General features: G+C 42.4%; 1 protein-coding gene across 1 annotated transcript in view; it reads left to right on the top strand.

Annotated features, from left to right (window-relative positions):
* ITGA4 (integrin subunit alpha 4) overlaps positions 1-23,755 on the top strand; it is a 204,179-nt gene that overhangs the window by 96,997 nt on the left and 83,427 nt on the right. Inside the window, exon 10 of the mRNA XM_040357643.1 lies at positions 17,977-18,085. Coding sequence (XP_040213577.1) covers positions 17,977-18,085 — 109 coding nt within the window. The remainder of the gene's footprint in view (positions 1-17,976; positions 18,086-23,755) is intronic.

The following is a 23,755-nucleotide window of genomic DNA, read 5'->3' as shown; positions in this document are numbered from 1 at the left end:
TAGGGTGCGACTTGTAATGCGATTTTACCTGTCAATCACATGTACTAATTGGTTTTAAAATGTATTTTATTTGTTTTCCTTTTAGTTTTCTCTCATGTTGTATTTTTTGTATCTTATTTTTATGAAAAGTTTAATAAAAATAGATTGAGTAAAAAAAATCCAAAAAAGAGGAACCACTTCATCAATACATGTGTGATTAGGCTCAAAAAGCCAACTCATTCACACAGCTGATAGCAAGCCTCCCAATCGGTTTACAAGCAAGAATCTTTTTTCTGACTTTTTGTGTGTAATAGGTTAACATATGACTTGGCGTAATCCTTTGCTCTGCCCATCCCATGTGATTGCATACAGGAAACGGTGAAAAGCAGAATCAGTAACCTCTTAGGCCTCGTACACACGATAGGTTAACCAGAGGACAACGGTCTGATGGACTGTTTTCATCGGTCCAAACCGATCGTGTGTGGGCCCCATAGGTTATTTAACCATCGGTTAAAAAAAGCCAACTTGCTTTAAATTTAACCGATGGATTCCTAACCGATGGGAAAAAAACGATCGTTAGCAGGCACGACCATCGGTTAAAAATCCACGCATGCTCAGAATCAAGTGGACGCATGCTTGGAAGCATTGAACTTCGTTTTTTTCAGCACATCGTTGTGTTTTACGTCACCGCGTTCTGACACGATCGTTTTTTTAACCGATGGTGTGTAGGTGTGACGGACCATCAGTCAGCTTCATCGGTTAACTGACGACAACGGTCCATCAGACCGTTCTCATCGGATGGACTGATCCTGTGTACGAGGCTTTAGGGAATCCCTATTTCTCAGTGTTCTGTGGATATATGATCTCTTCAATGTAACTTCAACTATGAAGGGAGGGACTGTCTGTTTCTAGTTTGTCTCTATTGAGTCATGAGCCATCAATTATAACTCCGAACACTGAAGACATTGGCCTCAGTTCACAAAACACGTGTGTTACCATACTGTTTTCTGCAATAGAAATACTGTATATACTTGCGTATAAGCTAAGTTTTTCAGCACATTTTTTGTGCTGAAAAAGCCCCCCTCTGCATATACTCGAGTAAGGTTCCCACTTACTGCTCTCCGGTCTCTCTGGGGCCGCTTTGAGCCGTTGCTGCGACTAGAGGTCTAACAGCAGCCTGCAGTGTTTCGGAGTCGCTGCTATTTTGTTGTAGCCGAGGCTCAAACCCAACAGTACAGTGGACAGCGGGAGACTGTAAACAAGGTGAGGCTGCAGAAGGGCACAGTGAGGCTACAGATGGGCACAGTGAGGCTGCAGATGGGCACAGTGAGGCTGCAGATGGGCATTGTTTACCAGTAGCTGCTGCATTTCCCACCCCCTAGGCTTATACTCGATTCAATAAGTTTTCCCATTTTTTTGTGGTAAAATTAGGTGCCTTGGCTTATATTCGGGTCAGCTTATACTCGAGTAGGTTCATATATACGGTAGGTGTTTTCAGTTCATTAAAGGTTTTATAGCCCAGATCAGTACATTTATATCTACACGTTAAAGCTGAACTCCAGGATAAGCAAATATTGTCTAAACACAAGAGGCATGTGTGTCCTTGCTTGAATCTTGGTGTGCTTTGTATATTTCTTCCTGATCTGTGCGGTAATCCAGTGGGACACTTTGCCTCCTTTCTGTACTAAGACCAGTCAATGCTGCTCTCTCTCTCCTTCTGCAAGGTGACTGGTCTTGTATCCGCCCCTTCCTGAGGTTTCCTGCAGGCAGCCTGTAGTGGGTGGACCTGTTAGTTTGTCCCACAGCTCTGTTCTGTGCACAGTCTATGTTAATGTCACTGTTACTTTTACAGGGTAATAATATTGTTATTATTATTATTATTATTATACAGGATTTATATAGTGCCAACAGTTGGCACAGCACTGTACAACATGAGGGCAGACAGTACAGTTACAATACAATTCAATACCGGATTCAAATGGCCCTGTTCAGTAGAGCTTACAATCTAAGAGGAAGGGTCAAGTGATACAAAAGATAATAACTGTGTGTGTGTGTGGGGGGGGGGGGGGGGGGGTGAGTTGGTGGAGAAAATGAGTACAGTTGTTAGGTGAAGGCAGGATAGGCTTTTTTTTGGGGGGGGGGGGGGGGGAATGTGAGTTTACCATGGCAATCGGTGCTTGCAAAGTGGATTTCTATCCTTTGTGGCTATTGAAGAATAAAGTTAAATGAAAAACTTTTGGACCTGGAGTTCAGCTTTAAATTTTGTGGGTTTTGTAACATTCCATATGATAGAAACAAAAGTATTCCTGAGAAAAAGTACAAATTCTGAAAAAAAAAAAGCAATAAACGTATTCAAAGGTTAATTACCATACAAAGAGTATAGTATAACTTACACAGTGCTTTACATATATATTGTACATTCACATCAGTCCCTTCCCTCAAGGAGCTTACAACCTAAGGCCCCTAACACACATTCATACATATACTAGGGCCAGTTTTAGACGGGATTTAATTAACCTACCAGCATGTCTTTTGGCGGTTGGGAGGAAACCAGAGTACCCGGAAGAAAGCCACGCAGGCACAGGGAGAACATGCAAATTCCAGGCAGATGATGTTGTGGTCGGGATTTGAACCACTACACCACGGTGCTGCCCATGTATCAAAACATTTATAAATAGACTCTTTGGTATTCCCCCCACATGCACCAACATTGGGCAGTAAAGCTTTTTAATGAGTTGCCTTCATACAACTATCAGATGTAAATAGGAGATAAGTCCAGGAGGTGGCATGCACCTTGTTGGACCCAACTCGTATAATGCCAGCCCATTTTACAAAGTGGCTAAAAAAACAGATTTATTTTTACATAAGTTTAGTTTCACCTTAACATAAAAATTACAGTATATGTCCTTTTTAAGGCTTCATTTCCACTGGCGTTTTTACAGCCACTTTTCTGAGCGTTTTTTACAGCTTAAAAACGCCTGTCCATGTTATTCTATGGCATCATGCCCACATAGGCGTTTTTGAGTTGCAAATGGCATAGGGGTTTTTGAGCTGTAAAAAAAACGCGGGACCAGGGCGTTCTGTGGCTCCAGCAATAGAGCTGTAAAAATGCCAGACATTAAAAAACGCTCAAAAACTCGCAAAAACGCTACCGTTGCGTTTTTGAGCTCCAGCTCACCAGAAAAAAAATAAACATGGACTGGCGTTTTTAAGCTGTAAAAAAGGCTAAAAAAAGTGGCTGTAAAAACGCCAGTGGAAATGAAGCCTAAAAGTTACCCTGAAGATCACAAGTTGTTACAGAGATTCGTAAGAAACACAATGAGTTTGTGTGATTTATTTTAAATATGTAAAAAAATTAATTGAACTTGACATTTCCCACATACGGTATATGACGATTTTATTGAGGCGCTCACAATGGGCCTCGCTGAGTCATATGACCTAACACATTGTTAGAAGATGCAGCCAGACCTCGTAGGAATAGAAAGGTCTGCATAATCTGTGCTTCCTATGGTTGGGAGGAGAATGAGAGGTGAAGATCTGCTGTTATAAAGTGGTTTACTGAAGACCGGGCTTTGTGGCTTACTGTTTTTCCGGACTTGAATATTTATGCAGTGTGAATGCAAGGGTGTGATATGTGAGACTGATGTTCCATTCAGCCCTAGCACTCTGCACCTGCTTTTGTTTTTTCACATGACTTTAGATGAGTAGAGGTAATAGTTTCATATGTAGACTTTTTTTTCTTTAACAAGCATGCTTTGTCATCTTAAAAACTGAAGTCTAAGTCATTTAAATGAGTTTGCTAAAAAGCACAAGTGTCATGTTAAAGCAAAATAACCTAATTATTAATTCATACATCATTGTCTTCTTAATGCAACTAGTGTAAGTCCTTGCATTCAGGTGGTTTAAGTCTTATTTCAATAGCTCTCAGACCGGGAGAAGCAGCACAATCACAGGCTGGTGGAGGGACAAGACCTGTTTCACCCAACCCAAGAACAAAAATATACTAAAGTGCATCTTGGGTGAGGTGGTTGCAGTGGTTTCCTTAGTTCAGGCTAAGAACATTTTCAGCAATTACAGAAAAATACCAGTTGCTATAACCAGAAGAGCAATGTCCTTAGGCATCCACACAGGGTGTACCAGATGTGCCTAGGCACACCCTAATCACCCCATGCACATTAGCATTATCGCTCTGTGTGCCAGCAGGAACATGGGAAAGATCTTCATCTTACCCGCACTTCTCTTTGACTGTGACGGTCATATACAGTGCCTTGAAAAAGTATTCACACCCCTTGAAATTTTACACATTTTGTCATGTTACAACCACAAACGTAAATGGATTTTATTGGGATTTTATTTGATAGACCAACACAAAGTGGCACAAAATTGTGACTTGGAAGGAAAATGATAAATGGTTTTCATTTTTTTTTTACAAATATGTGAAAAGTGTGGCGTGCATTTGTATTCAGCCCCCCTGAGCCAATACTTTGTAGAACCACCTTTCGCTGCAATTAAAGCCTCAAGTCTTTTTGGGGATGTCTCTACCAGCTTTGCACATCTAGAGAGTGACATTTTTGCCCATTCTTCTTTGCAAAATGGCTCAAGCTCTGTCACATTGGACGGAGAGCGTCTGTGAAGAGCAATTTTCAAGTCTTGCCATAGATTCTCAATTGGATTTAGGTCTGGTCTTTTACTGGGCCATTCTAACACATGAATATGCTTTGATCTAAACCATTCAATTGTAGCTCTGGCTGTTTAGGGTCATTGTCCTGCTGAAAGGTGAACCTCCACCCCAGTCTCAAGTCTTTTGCAGACTCGAACATGGTTTCTTCTAAAATTGCCCTGTATTTGGCTCCATCCATCTACTCTGATCAGCTTCCCTGTCCCTGCTGAAGAAAAGCATCCCCGGAATATGATGCTGCCACCTCCATGTTTCACAGCCGGGATGGCGAGTTCAGGGTGATTTTCAGTGTTAGTTTTCCACCACACATAGTGTTTTGCTTTTAGGCCAAATAGTTAAATTTTGGTCATGTCCAGAGCACCTTCTTCCACATCTTTGCTGTGTCCCCCACATGTCCTCTTGCAAACTGCAAATGGAACTTCTTATGGCTTTCTTTCAAAAATGGCTTTCTTCTTGCCACTCTTCCATAAAGGCCAGATTTGTGGAGTGCACAACTAATAGTTGTCCTGTGGACACATTCTCTCCTCTAAGCTGTTGATCTCTGCAGCTCCTCCAGAGATACCAGAGAGTTGAAGATAAAAATGTACAACTTATGTAGGAGTATTGCACATGTAAGGGTTTACAACTGCTTTAAGTAAACTTCTAATTCTACCACCATCTGTAATCATCCTCTAGGTCAGTGGTTCTTAACCTGGGTTCGATCGAACCCCAGGGGTTTGGTGAGTCAGTCTCGCGGGTTCGGCAGAGGTCAAGACACACACCTATACACACTGGCGTAGGGCGCAACATTTAGGGGGGCGCCAGTGTGAACTGTGTCACTCTATTAATTTGTATTCACTGTGTCACTTTACCTGTGCACCGGACCTGCCGCCATGTTCAGTCTCGACAATGGCGAGCCGGTGTGCTGTGATTGGGTGAATAGGTCATGTGGCCTGGCCTGAGCTGGCCTGTCTGTGATCACGGCGGGTGGCGCATGCGCTTGGAGTCTCCCACCTCTGGCTCGCTGTCACTCCGATGCCACCGTCATCTCCTCCGCGGTGCGGATCACTTCACCGACCGTGGCAGTGGCACTGCAGGTAGCGGCGGTGCCGCGGCGCATATTGTGCACAGACAGGATTCGGAAGAGCAGGTGAGACTGAGAGACTCAGACGAGTAATGTTGCTTGCCCGGCCACTGCCAGTGTGTCTGGAACTGGGGGAGAATGACCTGAGCGCCGGAGGTCCAGGACGACTAGTGTGGACTGGAGACGGATAAACATTCTGGCTGATTCTGAACGGTAGTGGCTTATTAAGTAAGTAAATAATATATAACTTGATATATATGATATATAACTTATATACCAAACCTAGAAATCTAGAAAGGATTTTAAAGGTGGACCACATACAAAAAAAAATAATAAAAAAAAAGATATTGAGTACAGTGCTATGAGGCTCATGCCTTTCTGGTGCTAATGTTTGCTGCTAATTTTAATGCAAGCCTTTGGTAGAAGTTGCAGAATAGTTGCATCGATAGGATCCTAGCTGTTGCACAGTGCTTAGATTTAGATAAATATATACCTAAATATATATCTATGTTTTGAATTTGAAAAAAATCTTATTTTATTTTTCCAATTAAGAAGGGTTCGGTGAATATGCATATGAAACTGGTGGGGTTCAGTACCTCCAACAAGGTTAAGAAGCACTGCTCTAGGTGTAAATACCCACTATTTTCAACAACACCCTCACTACCACCCCCAAACTCCCAGAACCCTCACTTTTAAAAGCATGGCCCTTCTCAAACTGGGGAGATTTAATTGCACACTTGCTATAGGTGATAGTGATGTAGAGGGATTTAGTATGAACCTAGGGATATATCATTTTTTCCCTTTTTTATCTCTATATGTTTTAATTTTATCTGTGATAATTACAGTACACAGTTTGTCTGGTTAATAAAATGTATGAAACAGTGCTGGTGTTGGCTTGTCTTACGGTTGCATGATTTCCTAATCTATCCCTGGTTACAGCCTGGTTGTATATAAACAGTGATATATCTGAGTAGAATTATTTCTTATCAGAGAGGTCCGTGTTAACGTTCTTTTTCCTGGAGATCAGGATGCAATTTATAAGTCATACACAAGTCACGTGTTGGAGATAAGATAAACATTGCACCAGCATCAGATAGCTGAGCTGCTTGTTGTACTAAATGGATGCGCTGGTACAAATATAAACCGCATCTCCTGTTTGGTGGCCTTTAACACATCATGCCTGCTGATATAATGATCTGGCTTGTTAGATCTTTTCTGAGATTCTGATGTCTAAATTAAGAAGGTTTCATTTTAACAGTCAATGAGCTCCATTCGCAAAGCTTTAACACAGAGATAAGAATATGTTTTGGCTATGTGACTGTGATGCTAAAATGTCATTGACTCAAAGTACGAAAAGTATGAAAGTACGAATCCTTATCTTGGTGTTTTTAGCTTTGCAAATTGTGCCTAATGAATGTAAGCTGAAAATACTAATTATCACATAGTCTGAATTATTTTAGCGGGACTGGGCTATAGTTAAAAAAGTAAAGGAATGTAAAATCCGCGCTCGCTGTAAATAAGGAAAAATAGCAGCCATTTAGCTAACCGTGATACAAGTTAGTAAATTATAAAGGAGAAAAAAAGCAGCGCTCCAAATAGTGCAACAATATATAACATTCAGTTGTACATACAGTAAAAAAGTGTCAATGTGCAAAATAGAACTCAATCTTAACCACTTGCGTACCGGGCACTTAAACCTCCCTCCTGCCTAGGCCAATTTTCAGCTTTCAGCGCTCTTACTCTTTGAATGACAATTGCGCAGTCATACAACACTGTAGCCAAATGAAATCTTTATCATTTTTTCCCTACAAATGGAGCTTTTTTCAGTGATATTTGATCACCTCTGTGGTTTATTTTTTGTTAATTTAAAAAAAAAAAAAAATTAAAATAAATAAATTGCAAAACCGTTTTATATTTTGTTATAACATTTTGCAAACAGGTAATTTTTCTCCTTTGATGTACACTGATGAGGCTGCACTGATGGGCACTGATAGGCTGCACTGATGGGCACCAATGGGCTGCATTGATGGGCACTGATAAGGCAGCACTTGTGGGCACTGATAGATGGCACTGGTGGGCACTGATAGGTGGCAGTGATGGGCACTGATAGGTGGCAGTGATGGGCACTGATAGGTGGCAGTGATGGGCACTGATAGGTGGCAGGGATGGGCACTGATTGGCACTGGTAGGTGACACTGATAGGCAACACTGCTAGGTGGGACTGAGGAGGCACTGATTGGTACCACTGGTGGGCATTGATAGGTGGCATTCTTGGGCATTGATAGATGGCCCTGTTTTGCACTGATTTGTGGCACTGTGGGCACTGGCAGGTGGTACTGGTGGGCACAGATGAGGCAGATGTGCCTCTTCCTCTTCGGGACCGATGTCCCTTGCACAAAAGCCGATGATCGCCTGTCAGCATGAGAAAAAAAAATGATTACCGTGCTTTTGTGTATATCACGTGATCAGCTGTCATTGGCTGTCAGCTGATCACGCGGTAAGGGGCCGGCATCACAGTGCCCTGCAGGGGGCGTGCAGGGAGCGTGCAAAGGGGAGGACATCTAATGGCGGCCTCCTGGCAAAGCAGGTCCATGCTGTAGCCGTCATTCGGCAATAGCGCGGATCTGAAGAAGTTAATAATGTAACAAATATCAAAAACAGTCCATAAGTGCAAAACAATACAATGAAGGAATGATCCGTGCAGAGTGAAAGTGAAGGGATCGGTCACCAGCAGCACCCTCACGCTCAGGCTTCTTACCAGTTGTCCAGGACCATAAATTATAACAGGCAGCCTGTCGGGAAAACCGGCCGCGTGTACACGGGGAAAAGGGACCAAGCCGATCCTCGGTTTTCCCGTCGGGTTTCTCTGCGTTTTTTTTACCGCCGAGAAACTCGATCGTGTGTACGCGTCATTAGGGAGATTCACCCTCTCTATTTGTCCTGTTTATCATTAGAAGTGAAATTAAAAGAAAATCCCAAATTTTGGGTGGTAATAGGGGGGAAATATTCCAATGAGTCTAGTTCTGACGGCCTGAGGGGTCCCAAAGGGATTCCCTTAATTTGCAGGGATTTTCTCTCACCTGTTAAAATCTTTCCAGTGGGGCACACGTGGCAAAAAAATAGGGGATATATCTCTCCCTTACTCTATCCAAAGTAAAAAAAAAAAATGCCTTCAGATCTACTTTAAAACCAAACATTGTATCAGAGCTGAAAATGTACAAAAACATTCAAAACAATACAAATATTGAAAACCATCAGTGTATATCAAAGAAATGGATAAAAAATTAAGTCCATGGTATAGGTCTAACCAATATCACGACACTTTAAGCATTTAATTATTTAATACAAGATGACACAGTTACTAGAAAATGATTGACACTTTTTGTGGTTGAACTGGATGGACTTGTGTCTTTTTTCAACCTGACTAACTATGTAACTATGGGCCAGATTCACAAAGGGGATACGACGGCGTATCTCCTGATACGCCGTTGTATCTCTGTTTCTATCTATGCGACTGATTCATAGAATCAGTTACGCATAGATATCCATAAGATCCGACAGGTGTAATTGTTTTACACTGTCGGATCTTAGGATGCAGTACCGCGGCCGCCGCTGGGGGGAGTTTGCGTCGTAAACCAGCGTCGGGTATGCAAATTATGAGTTACGGCGATCCACGATGGATTTTCGCGTTCACTACGTCGCTGCTAGTCTAGTTTCCCGTCGCAAATTTAGTCGTCGTTTTGGGTGCCCTAACTTTAGTCAGCAATCGTCGCCGTTCGAAAAAATTACGTCACGGCGCGCTAAGCACGACAGGAATTGCGAAACGGAGCATGCGCAGTAGGTTCGGCGCGGGAACGCGCCTAATTTAAATGGCACACGTCCATTTGAATTGGCCCGCCTTGCGCCGGAGGCCGCCGGCGTAGTTTTCATCGCAAGTGCTTTATGAATCAGGCACTTGTGCTGAAAACTTGCGGCGGTGTAACGTATCTACGATACGTTACGCCGCCGCCATTCTAAGTGAATCTGGCCCAATGTAACTATGACCCCCTATAATAAGAGTGGTAAAAAAAAACACCCAATATCAAGCAAGCAATCCCCATAAAACCTCCAGGAAGATCCTCCAACATGGCAGTCTTCCAAGCAAATCCTCAAACCAGGAAGTCGATATGTGAAACAAAAATGCTTCAGATAGTGTAATATGTATAGAAAAGCTCTATATAGAAATAAATAAAAATGAACCCTCACATTTGAGCAAATAATACCAGGAATCGTCTGATTTGCATAATGACGTCATCACAGAAGGCAAATAAAGCCTTGCACACAGACTGGTACTAGAATTCTAAAGCCCTGTACACGCGTTCGGTCCATCCGATGAGAACGTTCTGATGGACCGTTTTCATTGGTTAACCGATGAAGCTGACTGATGGTCCGTCACGCCTGCACACCATCGGTTAAAAAACCGATCGTGTCAGAACGCGTGACAGAAAACACAATGACGTGCTGAAAAAAACGAAGTTCAATGCTTCCAAGCATGCGTCGACTTGATTCTGAGCATGCATGGATTTTTAACCGATGGACGTGCGTACAAACGATCGTTTTCTTTTTCTAACGGTTAGGTATCCATCGGTTAAATTTAAAACAAGATTGTTTTTTTTTAACCTATGGATAATTAACCGATGGTGCCCACACACGATCGGTTTGGTCAGATTAAAAAGGTCCATCAGACCGTTCTCTTCGGTTTGACCGATCGTGTGTACGCGGCATAAGCGTTCCTAAGGAAATAGGACATGAATGTGGTGCCTTCAGTTCAACACTGTTGTTACTTTAGTATTTTTTTAAAGGCTAGATGAGGTTCACTTTAAAATATTCTGGGTAAAAAAATAATAATGGTAGTATGCCTAGAACAAAATCATTTTCAGTGTCAAGCGACTGGAAAGTCTGAGTGGAATTGGTTTGAATGACATGAATGATAGATGTATGACAATTGCTTCCGGCTATGTGTTCAGACTTTATACTCTTTATACTCTTTTTTTGGTACTTTACCAAAATGAGAAAAAAAAAATGATGCCACTTCCTCTGTGTGGCTTAAGGTTGATGAAAGTTTGTGGTAAATTAACAGTGAACTGAACTTTTGAATTTACTACATTGGCACCAAAATTGTATTAAAATTTGTATTGTAGATATTTTCGAGATGTGTTCCGGGAAAAAGATTTGACTGTGCCAGATGTAACTTTTTTTAAAGACTGACATCAAAAGCCTGAAGTGGTATTAAAACCAAGAGCGAACATTTACCATATTGCATTTCAGCTTACCATGTCTTAGATGTGATGACGGAATTCATTTTTTTTATGTTAGGCTTTCCTTCTTCTATTTTTATCTGGTGATCCAACCAGTAAGTCTGTTTTCAAAAGAACAAGCTCTCCAGCAGAATGTATCAGTTACAGAGATGAGACAAACCATTTCACATTAGTAGGGGTGCTTACAATGGCCAGCTTTTATTTTTTTATTTTTTTTCTATAATCTTTCTTTTTTTTAGAGTTAATTGACAGACATATAACCAACAAACATAAATAGACTACCTCATACAAATCCCCCAGTACAATCACACATTCATATCAAAAGAAAAAAAAACAAAGAAAAGGAGGGGGGGGATGAATCTTCAGTACTGCAACAAAAAAAGGGGCCAAATCCTCAAAAAACGGGCTTAACTTAACTTTTCCGAGTTAAGTTACACTGCCGCAAATCTCCCAAGTTAGGTGCCGATCCTCAAAGCACTTACCTGGAAATTTTCAGGCAGTGCAACTTAACTCCGTCCGGCGCAAGGTGTTCCTAATACAAATGGGCGATTCCCATTTAAATTAGGCGCGCTCCCGCGCCGGACGTACTGCGCATTCGCGTGACGTAATTTTCCCGACGTGCATAGCGCAAAATTACGTTACGTCGGGCTTTGTGGATTGCGACGGGACAATAAAGTTGCGTCGGGTAAAAAAAAAGATACAGCGCCAAAAAAAAAAATTCTAATTTAAAAAAAATCGCGTCGCGAGCAAGAAAGGTCTGTTTTTACAAGGTGTAAACAGTTTACACCTTGTAAAAGCAGCCCTAATTTTGCGTTTGCAAAATTAAACTTACGGAGACAAAACGAAGCTGGAAAGCTTTGTGGATCTCCGTAAGTCCTAATTTGCATACCCGAGGCGGCATTTCGACGCAAAATGCCCCCAGCGGCGGATGCGGTACTGCATCCTAAGATCCGACAGTGTAATTCAATTACACATGCCGGATCTTCGTCCTAACTATGGGAAACTGATTCTGTGGATCAGTTCCATAGTTAGGACCAGGGATACGACGGAGTAACAGCAGTTACTCCGTCGTATCTCTTTTGAGGATTTGGCCCAAGATTCCTAAGTTCCACATCCGGGGGAAAAAAAGGGGGGGGTGTCGCTTCCCTTTCATGGAAAAAGAAACTGTAAACTCCTGCTCGCTGTACTAAAATGAATCCATGGTTCCAACTTAGCATGAAACTCTTCCAATCCATTAATATTGGTACAGACCCGTTTCTCATATCTTCCATAATTTTGTTGACCTGTTTCACTCAGTGTTCTATAGTAGGTGCTTGTGGCTTTTTCCAATAGCCCAGAATTAGCCCTTTAGCTTCATCCAACGAGAAGTGGAACTATACTCGTCTTATATGCCCTGATGGAACATTGAGTACCATGAAAGAGGCATTGCACAAGGTCGTCCCTGATCAAGGCCATTGTTATTTTAGAGATCAAATTCCAGAGCTCAGCCCAAAATGGCCTAATCTTAGGGCATTCTTACCAGGTGTGGATATGAGAGCCTTGTTACCCTCAGCCCCGCCAACATCTATCCGAGACTGAGGGGTATGCAACGACCAACATCTGCGGGACCCTGTACCACCTAGACAGAAGTTTATAATTTGTCTCCTGTATTTTAGTATTTATCGAAGATAGTTACTGTATGTGTACCAGTCTTACCATATTCCATTTCTGTAAGTCTATAAGTCTGTGAAGTGATGGTCTAACTCTGTTTCCCACTCCCCCAAAAAATTGAAGGCCTGTGGTGACACACTGGGCCAGATTCTCAAAGAGATACGACGGTGTATCTCCTGATACACCGTCGTATCTCTGAGTTAGGCCGGTCGTATCTATGCGACTGATTCATAGAATCAGTTACGCATAGATATGCATAAGATCCGACAGGTGTAACTGTGTTACACCGTCGGATCTTAACTGCAATTTAAAAATGGCCGCCGGGGGCGTTCTCGCTGATTTACGGCGACGATATGTAAATCAGCGAGATACGCCAATTCACGAACGTACGCGGGCCCGACGCAGTCACTTTACGTCGTTTACGTAAGCGTTTTCCCGGCGTATACTTACCCCTGCTTCTATGAGGCGCAGCCAATGTTAAGTATGGCCGTCGTTCCCACGTCAAAATTTTTTTTACGTAGTTTGCGTACGTCGATTTGCAGAAGCGCTGGACGCAAGTTACGCTCACGCCGCAACCAATGACGTCCTAGCGACGTGATTGGGAGCAATGCGCATGCGCATTTAAATCGGCGCCGGAACGCGCCTGATTTAAATACTACACTCCCCTAGCCGCGGAATTTGAATTCCGCCAGGGGATTTACGATCCGCCGCCGCAAGTTTGGAGGTAAGTGTTTTGTGAATTACCCACTTGCCTCTAAAACTTGCAGCGGCGGATCTTAAATCAGATAGATTACGCGGATCTAAAGATCCGCTAATCTATCTGTACGTCTATTTCGTACAAATACCATACTAATTACACGGAAATAATTTGTTCTGTTATCGTACAAGAAAAAAAATTATGCTTGTCCCTTCTCCAAAACTATCAGATTATCAGACAATTGTTCCAAAAGCAGTATTTTTTATCTGATGTTCTCATAGTGTGTACTAGGCTTTACTGGCCAGATCACCTGAGAAAAAGGCCTAAGAAAAGAAAATGTAGGCAGCCACCTCATCTAATGATTGGTAAGCTGCAATATATTGTAGCTTACCAATCATTAGATGAGGTGGCTGCCTACATTTTCTTTTCTTAGGCCTTTTTCTCAGATGATCTGGCCAGTAAAGCCTAGTACACACTATGAGACACACTATGAGAAATTTTTCGTTTTGGGTTTAATACCACTTTAACCACCTCCCTCCTGCCATATATGGAATTGACAGCTGCGGGGTGGGTCTATTGTTCTGGGACGACATCAGATGACATTGTCCCACTCTCGCCGCACTTGCGCACCAACGGGGGCGTGCATCGTTGTGATCGGTGGTGCTCCGTGTCCCCGGGACATGGCGTATCTTCAATCCTGGTAAAGAGTCAATGACGTGGCTCTTTACCCATGTGATCAACTGTGTCCAATCACAGCCGATCACATGTAAACAATTAAGTGCTGGTTATTGGCTTTCCTCTCCTCACACTGACAGTGTGTGAGGTGAGGAGAGCCGCCTATCCGTGCCCATCAGCTGCATATTAGTGCCTCCTCATCGCCACCTCATCAGTGCCCTTCAGTGCCGTCTCATCAGTGCTGTATCATCAGTTCCCATCAGTGCAGCCTCATCCGTGCACATCAGTGACGGAGAAAAATTACTTATTTACAAAATTTTCTACCTTCTTTTTTTTTTGCAAAAAAATTTAAAACCAGTGGCGATTGAATGACACCAAAATAAAGCTCTATCTGTCTAAAAATTTTTTTTTATAAAAATGTTGTTTGGGTACAGTGTTGGGTACGTGCGATTGTCATTCAAACTGTGACAGCACTGAAAGCTGAAATTTGGCCTGAGCAGAAAGGGGGTAAAAGTGCCTGGTATTGAAGCAGTTCATTTATGTATGCATGGTTACTTTAAAGCAAATGCCTTGATAAGGAAGGCATAAATAAGATAACATAATATTTTATATAACGTACCTTTCAAGCGCGACATTACATGTGTTTGTTTCCCTGAATTATGTTAACACCTTTTCAAATATCTACTGTAAGCATCTGTGTTTTATTTTTTGTTGCTTGTTCAGCTTGTTATAATGTCCTTTAAATTCTGCTTCAAATTATTATTCACTTCCTGCTTTGTTCTTAATGACTTCAAATAAAAAACATCATGACCCCTGATAAGTATATGTAAAAAACAGAATGTATTTATTTTGCTTAATCCCTTGGATGCCAGTTATTCCCCCACCCCTCCCCCCCATTGTTTGTTAAAGCTGAACTAAATGTGAGCTTGTTGTCGGAAAATCCGACCGTTTGTATGCTCCATCGGACATTTGCTGTCGGAATTTCCGACAACAAATGTTTGAGAGCTGGTTCTCAATTTTTCTGACAACAAAAAATTCCAATCGTCTGTATGCAATTCCGACGCAGAAAAATCCTTCCGCATGCTCGGAATCAATTTGACGCATGCTCGGAATCATTGAACTTAATTTTTCTTGGCTCGTCGTAGTGTTGTACGTTACTGCGTTCTTGGTGATCGGAATTTCGGACAACATGTGTGTGACCGTGTGTATGCAAGACAAGTTTGAGCCAACATTCCGTCGGAAAAAAATCCACGGTTTTGTTGTCAGAATGTCCGATTGTGTGTACGCGGCATTACATTAAAAAAAATTCTATCAGGCTTTTATTGCCGAATACACCAAGACACAAATGTGCAGCTTGGTCTACACTCTCTGCATCCTTTGGGTGGTGGGTCAAATCTGTGTGTATGTGCTGGATTCACATGATCTCAGGCCGGGCCAATAAAGAAGCTAAGGCCGCGTACACACGGTCGATCCATCCGATGAGAGCGGTCCGAAGGAAGCAGACTGATGGTCTGATGTGCCTACACACCATCAGTTCAAAAACCGATCGAATCCAACGCGGTGACGTAAAACACAACGACGTGCAGAGAAAAATGAAGTTCAATGCTTCCAAGCATGCGTCGACTTGATTCTGAGCATGCGCGGGTTTGGAACCGATGCTTTTGCGTACTAACCATCGGTTTTGACCCATCGGTTAGGCGTCCATCGATTGAATTTTAAAGCAAGTTCTCTTTTTTTTGGACCGAAGGACAACTGACCGATGGAGCCCACACACGGTCGGTTTGGACCGTTGAAACTGAACTTCAGTCAGTTTTCATCGGTTTTGTTTGATCGCGTGTACAAGTCCTAAGTCCAGAAGAAGACCTAAAGAACATGCCAGCAGTTTCTACAGAGCAACGAGGAAGCTTATGGACATTGCATTGCTGCTTTGAGAAGTAAGTGTGCCATAATGTGCAAGTACTGTATGTTGAACATATTTGCACAATATGGCCCACCCACCGCGATGCAAGCTTATGTTCACTTTAAAGACCAACTCCAGTAAATACCTTTTTTAGTTTATAATCATGTAGGAAAGGGTAGATCTTTTGTCCATTTTTTTTCCATGTACCTGTTAGCCACTTAAGCCCAGGACCATTTTGCAGCTAAAGGACCAGGCCCCTTTTTGCGATTCGGCACTGTGTCGTTTTAACTGACAATTGCACGGTCGTCCAGCGTGGTTCCCAAACAAAATTGGCGTCCTTTTCCCCCCACAAATAGAGATGTCTTTTGGTGGTATTTGATCACCTCTGCGGTTTTTATTTTTTGCGCTATAAACAAAAATAGAGCGACAATTTTGAAAAAAATTCAATATTTTTTACTTTTTGCTATAATAAATATCCCCCAAAAATAAATAAAAACATTTTTTTTCCTCAGTTTAGGCCGATACATATTCTACATATTTTTGGTAAAAAAAATCGCAATAGGTGTTTATTGATCAGTTTGCGCAAAAGTTATAGCGTCTACAAAATAGGGGATAGTTTTATGTCATTTTTAGTGTTAATTTTTTTATTAGTAATGGCGGCGATCAGCGATTTTTATCGTGACTGCGACATTATGGAGGACACATCGGACACTTTTGACACATTATTGGGACCATTGTCATTTTTACAGTGATCAGTGCCGCGGTACACACGGTCGGTCCAAACCGATGAAAACGGCCTGAAGTCCAGTTTCATCGGTCCAAACCGACCATGTGTACGGCCCATCTGTCTGTTGTCCTTCGGACAAAAATTAGAGAACTTGCTTTAAAATCGAACCGATGGTTAGTACACAAAAGCATCGGTTCCAAACCCGCGCATGCTCAGAATCAAGTCGACGCATGCTTGGAAGCATTGAACTAAGTTTTTTTCAGCACGTCGTGTGTTTACGTCACCGCGTTCTGACCTGATTGGTTTTTGAACTGATGGTGTGTACGCACATCAGACCATCGGTCTGCTTCAGCAGTGAACCGATGAAAACGGTCCGTCGGACCATTCTCATCGGATGGATCGACCGTGTGTACGCAGCCTCACTGTGAAAATTACACTGGCAGTGAAGGGGTTAACCTGTAGGGGGGCACTAAAAGGGGTTAAGTGTGACCTAATGTGTGTTTCTTACTGTGTGGGGGCGTGGCTTGGTGTGTAACGTCACTGATCGTCGTTTCCTATGACGATCGGGTCCCTCGGGCGTGGTCACGGAGCTCAGGACCGAGTCTCGAGCGCGCCGCCGGCGGCATGCGCGTCCCGCAGCTGGCCTCTTAAAGGGCACCGCACCTGTATGTGCTTATGCCCAGCCGTGCCGCTCTGCCGACGTATATCGGCATGAGGCGGTCCTTAAGCGGTTAAAGAGAGATCTCTTATGGCCCATACACACAATCAGAAAAACTGACAAAATATAATGCTTTCGAATCGATCGTACGATTATCTGATTGTTAGTGCACAGCTTTTGACTGCTGATTATGACAGTTCGTTCTGATATTACCCAATGGGACAAGCACAAAAGTTTTTCTTGTACGATACCAGAACATAGGATTTTAGTTTAATCAGTACAGTTGTCGTTCGAAATAACAATACAAATACACTACAATGCATTGCATCACTTCCGAACTTTTATTCTGTTGTACGAGAATTTTTGTAGCTTTTATGGCTGTTAGAGTGGTATCCACTCACTTTATGTTCTTTCTGATCTGGACAGGAAGTGGAGGCGATCTCCACAAGGAAACAGGCAGCAATGCAAAAATTTACTCAAAGCATCACTTTTTTGGGCCTTCATAGGGTTTTTTTTTTGTTTGTTTTTTTTGTCTAAACATTTCAGGTAAAATATAGATCTGCAGCAGTTCAAATATGTTTTTCATGCTCTGTGATATTTAAAGTGTTTAATGGACATACAGTATAACAAAACACTCCTGTTTGTTTTGAAGGGGAGAATAACTGAACTGGAATATGAACTTTCCGGAAGTGACTTATATGCAGCAAGGTTTGGAGAAGCTATTACTAATCTCGGAGACCTGGATAATGATGGATTTGAAGGTTGGTTCCTGCTTATATTATTACTATGGTTTATGGATTCATTATTTTGTCTCTACAAGGAGAAGAGTACAGTGAGCACTAAGCTGATATTATCTGAATCGATCTTTTCATCTATTGAACATGGATATGAGGTAGTTACATGTTACTGTTGGGTTATTTCAGACAGGAATATCCAACTTATCCATTTGCTGGTACAATTATTCTTAGGCCTACGACGCCTCCTGTAATAGTCAATGTGTGACCTAGAACTTGTTATCGTCTACATTTCATTCCTTTTTTTTTCCCAACCATGGGGAGTGAATGCCCAGAATCTTGCTACTAATGTCTGGGTCCTCTATGGAACATATGCTCAGTGCTTGTATGTGGGCATTTATGTTCCTCCGTGTTTTTTCTGTTATGAATTAAATACCTGACCTGTATAATCTCTCCTAAGGCGATAGAACGGCATTTTCCTAAAAAAGCCAAAGGGATATCTGGACTGTGGTACTCTGTTGTCTCTGTAATCCACCCATAATATCACATTGAAAACAATGAATGAGATAAAAGTGGAAACACAGATGGGTGATCAGGGCAGCCATCACAAATTTTGGGGCCCCTTTTGGGGCCCCTTACACAGCTTTAGGCAGGGCCCCCCTCTCTCCTGCCGCAAGATGATAAGCGGGGAGGGGTTGTGGTAATGAAAGTGTCATATCACTTGTCTTCTCTCTCCTGCCGCGAGATGAGATGATAAGCAGGACAAACAAAGCCAAGTCAAGTCTTCTATTCTCTCTCCTGACTCAAATAGCAGCAGTGAGAGTGAGACCGTTTTGCAAATCTGCCATTTTTAACAGATTTGTCACAAACTCTTAGGCCTTGTACACACGACCGAACATGTCCGCTGAAACTGGTCCGTCGGTCCAGTTTCCGGTCCAGTTTTACGTTGTTTCGGCTTACGCAAACGACGTAAACAACGTAAAATTCGACGGCTGTCCCGACGTCCATACTTAACATTGGCTGCGCCATCTTTTTGGTGGTTTATCTTTACGCCTGAAAACGCCTTACGTAAACGGCATATCTTACTGCGACGGGTGTGCGTACGTTTGTGAATAGGCGTATCTTGCTCATTTGCATATTCTCGGCGTAAATCGCCGTACATGCCCCTAGCGGCCAGCGTAAATATGCAGCTAAGATACTACGGCGTAGGAGACTTACACCGGTCGTATCTTAGCAACAGAGAAGCGTATCTCAATTTGAGCATACGTTTAAAGATATGACGGCGCAAGTTCGGACTTACGACAGCGTATCTACTGATACGCCGTAAGTCTTTGTGAATCTAGCTAATAGTGATCACAGGGCTTCCACATTGAGGAATCCACACTGTTGAAAACTGCTCAAGCATTCTCCCAGAATTCTCTTCTTAGGCACTCCTCAAGAGAGTCATTTGACAGGAATTGAAGGACTGCTCTCTAATGATAAAGTGTAATTTTTTTTTTTACAATTGCTCAATAATGTGACATCAGCAATTTATTAATGTAGACTAGGGATATGCAATTAGCGGACCTCCAGCTGTTGCAGAACTACAAGTCCCATGAAGCATAGCAAGACTGACAGCCACAAGTATGACACCCAGAGGCAGAGGCATGATGGGACTTGTAGTTTTAAAACAGCTGGAGGTCTACTAATTGCATATCCCTGATGTAGACGAATGAGTTACTGACCAGTCTTAGTAACTTTTTTTAAACAAGTTCCTTTTTGTTAACTTTAGAATGAAGAATGAATCTATTTTTTGCATAGTGAGGAAATATTAATTACTGTCCGTGTCCCCATTAAGGGAGGATCTCTAGCTGCCCTGGTGGCCATTGTCACAGGTACAAAAAGTGATTGGTAATCCAAAATTTTGGAGTTGTCACAGGAATGGGAGGTAGAAAGAAGTTTCCAATGGTGACACCTGTTCGAGTGGTAACAGTATAAGTGGGCATTTCCCCTGCCTTTGTCACTGGGCCAAGAAATGAGGTGTATAAAAAGGGAAAAATGTGGCTTTACTACTTGCTTTAATCTTTTGCAAACAATTAAATTTAAGTTTTAGGAACTGATCGGAATGGGAAATAATAAAATGAAGTTGGTATTGTAAGTAGAGACATTCCCCATCATGCACTTGTGTTACTGTCCAATGATCTCATACAACAAGACTGACAATTGTCTCTTTTCAGCATCCTTTTACATGTGTATTTGTGAATGTTGTAATTCAACCTTTTTAACATTGGTAACTTTTTGTGTTAGGTTTACTGGTCCTTAAAGATTGTTCTGCAAAACAAAATAACCACTAAAAGTGGTAAACACACCCAAGTAGCATAAGCCATAAAGCCCACAGAACATGTAAAGATAGTAAAGGACTAAGTGCGTACAGTGAACTGAAACTGTTTTAACATATTGTGGTAACTCACTTTACAAGGGGCGAGGTATATGTTAGTTCTCTATGGGTTTTTCTCTGAATACTGTGGCTTGACGCATTTATAGGCTTATAATTATACATTTTATAAGTTGCAAGCAAAATACTATACTTTTTTTTTTTTACAGTCAGAGTATTTTTGTGCTCTTTAAGCCCTTGGGTTTTTATGGACTCTAAACTGTCACCATTGTATGCATCCTAATTTGAAGACACATTCTGTTTAAAGTAGAACTATGGCCAAACTATAAAATCATGTGATGTAGACTTTCAATTTCAGTAAGAATGTGCTCTATGTTTTCTGGAACATTTTGCAAATAGACAGTGGGGGTAATCCACAAAGATCCGGCGTAACTTAATTTTTTCCATTTAAGTTACACTGCCTTAAAATTTCTACCTAAGTGCCCGATCCACAAAGCACTTACCTAGAAATTTTGGGCTGTGTAACTTAAATTCCGCCGGCGCAAGGCGTTCCTATTTCCATGGGGGCGATTCCCATTTAAATTAGGCGCGCTCCCGCGCCGGCCGGACTGCGCAAGCTCGTGACGTCATTTTCCCGACGTGCATAGCGCAAAATTACGTTACTCCGAGCTTTGTGGATTGCGACGGGTCAATAAAGTTGCGTCGGGAAAAAAAAAAGATACGGCGCGAAAAAAAAAAAATCAAAATTAAAAAAAAATTGCGTCGCTGGACAGAAAGGTCTGTTTTTACAAGGTGTAAACAGTTTACACTTTGTAAAAGCAGCCCTAATTTTGCGTTTGCAAACTAAAACTTACGGAGAAAAAACGAAGCTGAAAAGCTTTGTGGATCTCCGTAAGTGCTAATTTGCATACCCGAGGCGGCATTTCGACACGAAATGCCCCCAGCGGCGGATGCGGTACTGCATCCTAAGATCCGGCAGTGTAAGTCCCTTACACATGCCGGATCTTCTGCCTATCTATGAGAAACTGATTCTGTGGATCAGTTCCATAGTTAGGAACAGGGATACGACGGCGTAACAGCAGTTACGCCGTCGTATCCCTTTTGTGGATCTGGCCCATAGAGTGGAAGGAGGATATTGATATTTTCTGTTTGTGTAGGTCCCCCTAATCCAAACCTGAACCATATATTTACCTGCATAATTGTGAAAAGGGTCTGCAATGAAGCTGTGGATTTGCAAGTGGTTTGGTGGGAATACAAATATCTTTAGACAATTGTGTTCCTGCCCTCTGAGAGTAGGTTGGAAATGTAATAATTTTAGTAATATTAATAATATCAAAGCTGCTGCCTAAAAAATTGTGGTCAGAACCATAACATAGGTTAATAAGATTATACAACATGATTTTTTTTTACTTTTAATATGTTTATTGAAATTTAACAGGGATAATATAACACACAGTAACAACCAATCACAGAAACATATCATATGAAAACACTAGGCGTGATACAATATGATTTGCTCGCCGCCTGCCAGGGGGTTGTCCTAAGGATTCCTATCACATGCTACTGCTGTCCCATGCTGAAAAATTCCTAAGGGATCACTAGGGGGGATCTTCCAACCGCACCAGGGGATGTCCAGCCCGCCACCCTAATGGGAGCAAACTGTGTCAGGGCTCAACCTCCCCCCGGTACCCTGACCTTCCCCCCCAGCTCCAGCACTGAGAAAAGCTAGTCATGGGACCCGCCTGATCTGCCACAGTAACAGGCTTCTTGGAAAGGAGATCCAGTAAGATGATTTTGGGAACCGGGTTGCTAATATCATCTCGGTATCTCAGCCTGTTCATAACCTGCTCCGCTTCACCAATAAGGGGTGCTGTTTCCCCTTTTCATACTTAGAGGAGAGTGTCCCTGACAGAGAGATTAGGGGGGGGGGAGAGGAATAGGGAGCCAGTTATTGGTTCACAATGCCCGGACAGAGGGAAATATTGCAGTGCGATGCCCAGGGTTCCCAAATGGCTTCAAATTTCACTACTTTGTCCTGAAGTTTCGTAACGATGTGTTTCTGCGCCATTATCCAGGATATTTTCCACTTGGCCCCCCTGAAATAGACGGTAGGAGTTTTCCATGCCCTTGTGAGTATTATTTTTTTCACACCTAGGAGGATATAGAACATTAGGGCTTGCAGATGTTTAGGAATCAAGGGGATTCTGTGGTTTAAAAGGGCAATGGTAGCGTCTGGAGATATTGTGGTGCCCGTTATCTTCCTCAGAGTGTGAAATACCTTTTTCCAGTAGGACCTAACTTGGGGGCAAGTCCACCAAATGTGGAACATCGTGCTCTCCAGATCGCACACCCTGAAGCAAAGGGGAGACATCTCCGAGTAGATCATCGTCAGTCTGGAGGGAACATAGTACCACCTGGTCAAATCTTTTACATTTGCTTCTATCAATGAAACATTAAGGATGCCTTTATATGTGTGTTGGAAGGCCTGGGACCTATGAATGTCCCGTGTCCATTTCTCAGGTCTGGGCGTATGGTGGGATGCCTTCTTTGGCCACCAGGGAGGAGTAGATCAGTGAAATAAGTCCTCTCTGATCCATAATGTTAGAGCACCATCTTTTGTAAGGGGTGATCTTAGGAAGGTATTTCTTATGTACCCAGATAGAATTAAGGAAATGGAGGATTTGGGTGAATTGGAACATTTCCGAGTTGGGCATTTCTAACTGTGTCTTGCAGTGTTGCAGGCTTAGGGGCCCCGACAGTGAGAGGAAGTGGCCAATGCAAAATATGCCTGGGGGGAACATTGGGTTGTGGAAAATGTGAGACAGGGGGCGCAAGGGAGAGCTCATTGAGTGTTGTTTGTGGAGGTTGTTGCACAGTGCTACCGAGTGAGAGAGAGTAGAGGACATAATAGGCGGTCTGGATTTGAAGTCGCTCCATAGGAGGTAGTCTACGGTGTTCAGAGGGACCGCTTTTCTTTCCATCGGGAGCCAGTCTGGTCTAGGACCCTTAGCATATGTTATGGATATTTGGGCGAGCTGAGCGGCTTGATAGTACCACCACAAGTTTGGAAGTCCCACCACGCCCCCCCCCCTGCATTTTTAGCCTGTAGAGATACAACATGATTTTTAAAATTGGAATATTATAATTCTTTGTTACTCTTTAAATGTAAAGGGCAATTTCAATGGTCAATGGATCCAATATGGATAAAAAATTCCAGTGTTTTCCATGAACTAGCTTTGTATTGGATGTGGTTTTATGTATAGGGGATTTATTTAAGATGTACAATGTACATGAGTCTAAAATACAATACGCAAAGATTGTGT

Source organism: Rana temporaria, chromosome 6 (genome assembly GCF_905171775.1).
Source record: "Rana temporaria chromosome 6, aRanTem1.1, whole genome shotgun sequence".
In the NCBI taxonomy this organism is placed as follows: domain Eukaryota; kingdom Metazoa; phylum Chordata; class Amphibia; order Anura; family Ranidae; genus Rana; species Rana temporaria.
This window is presented reverse-complemented; position numbering and strand designations above follow the sequence as displayed.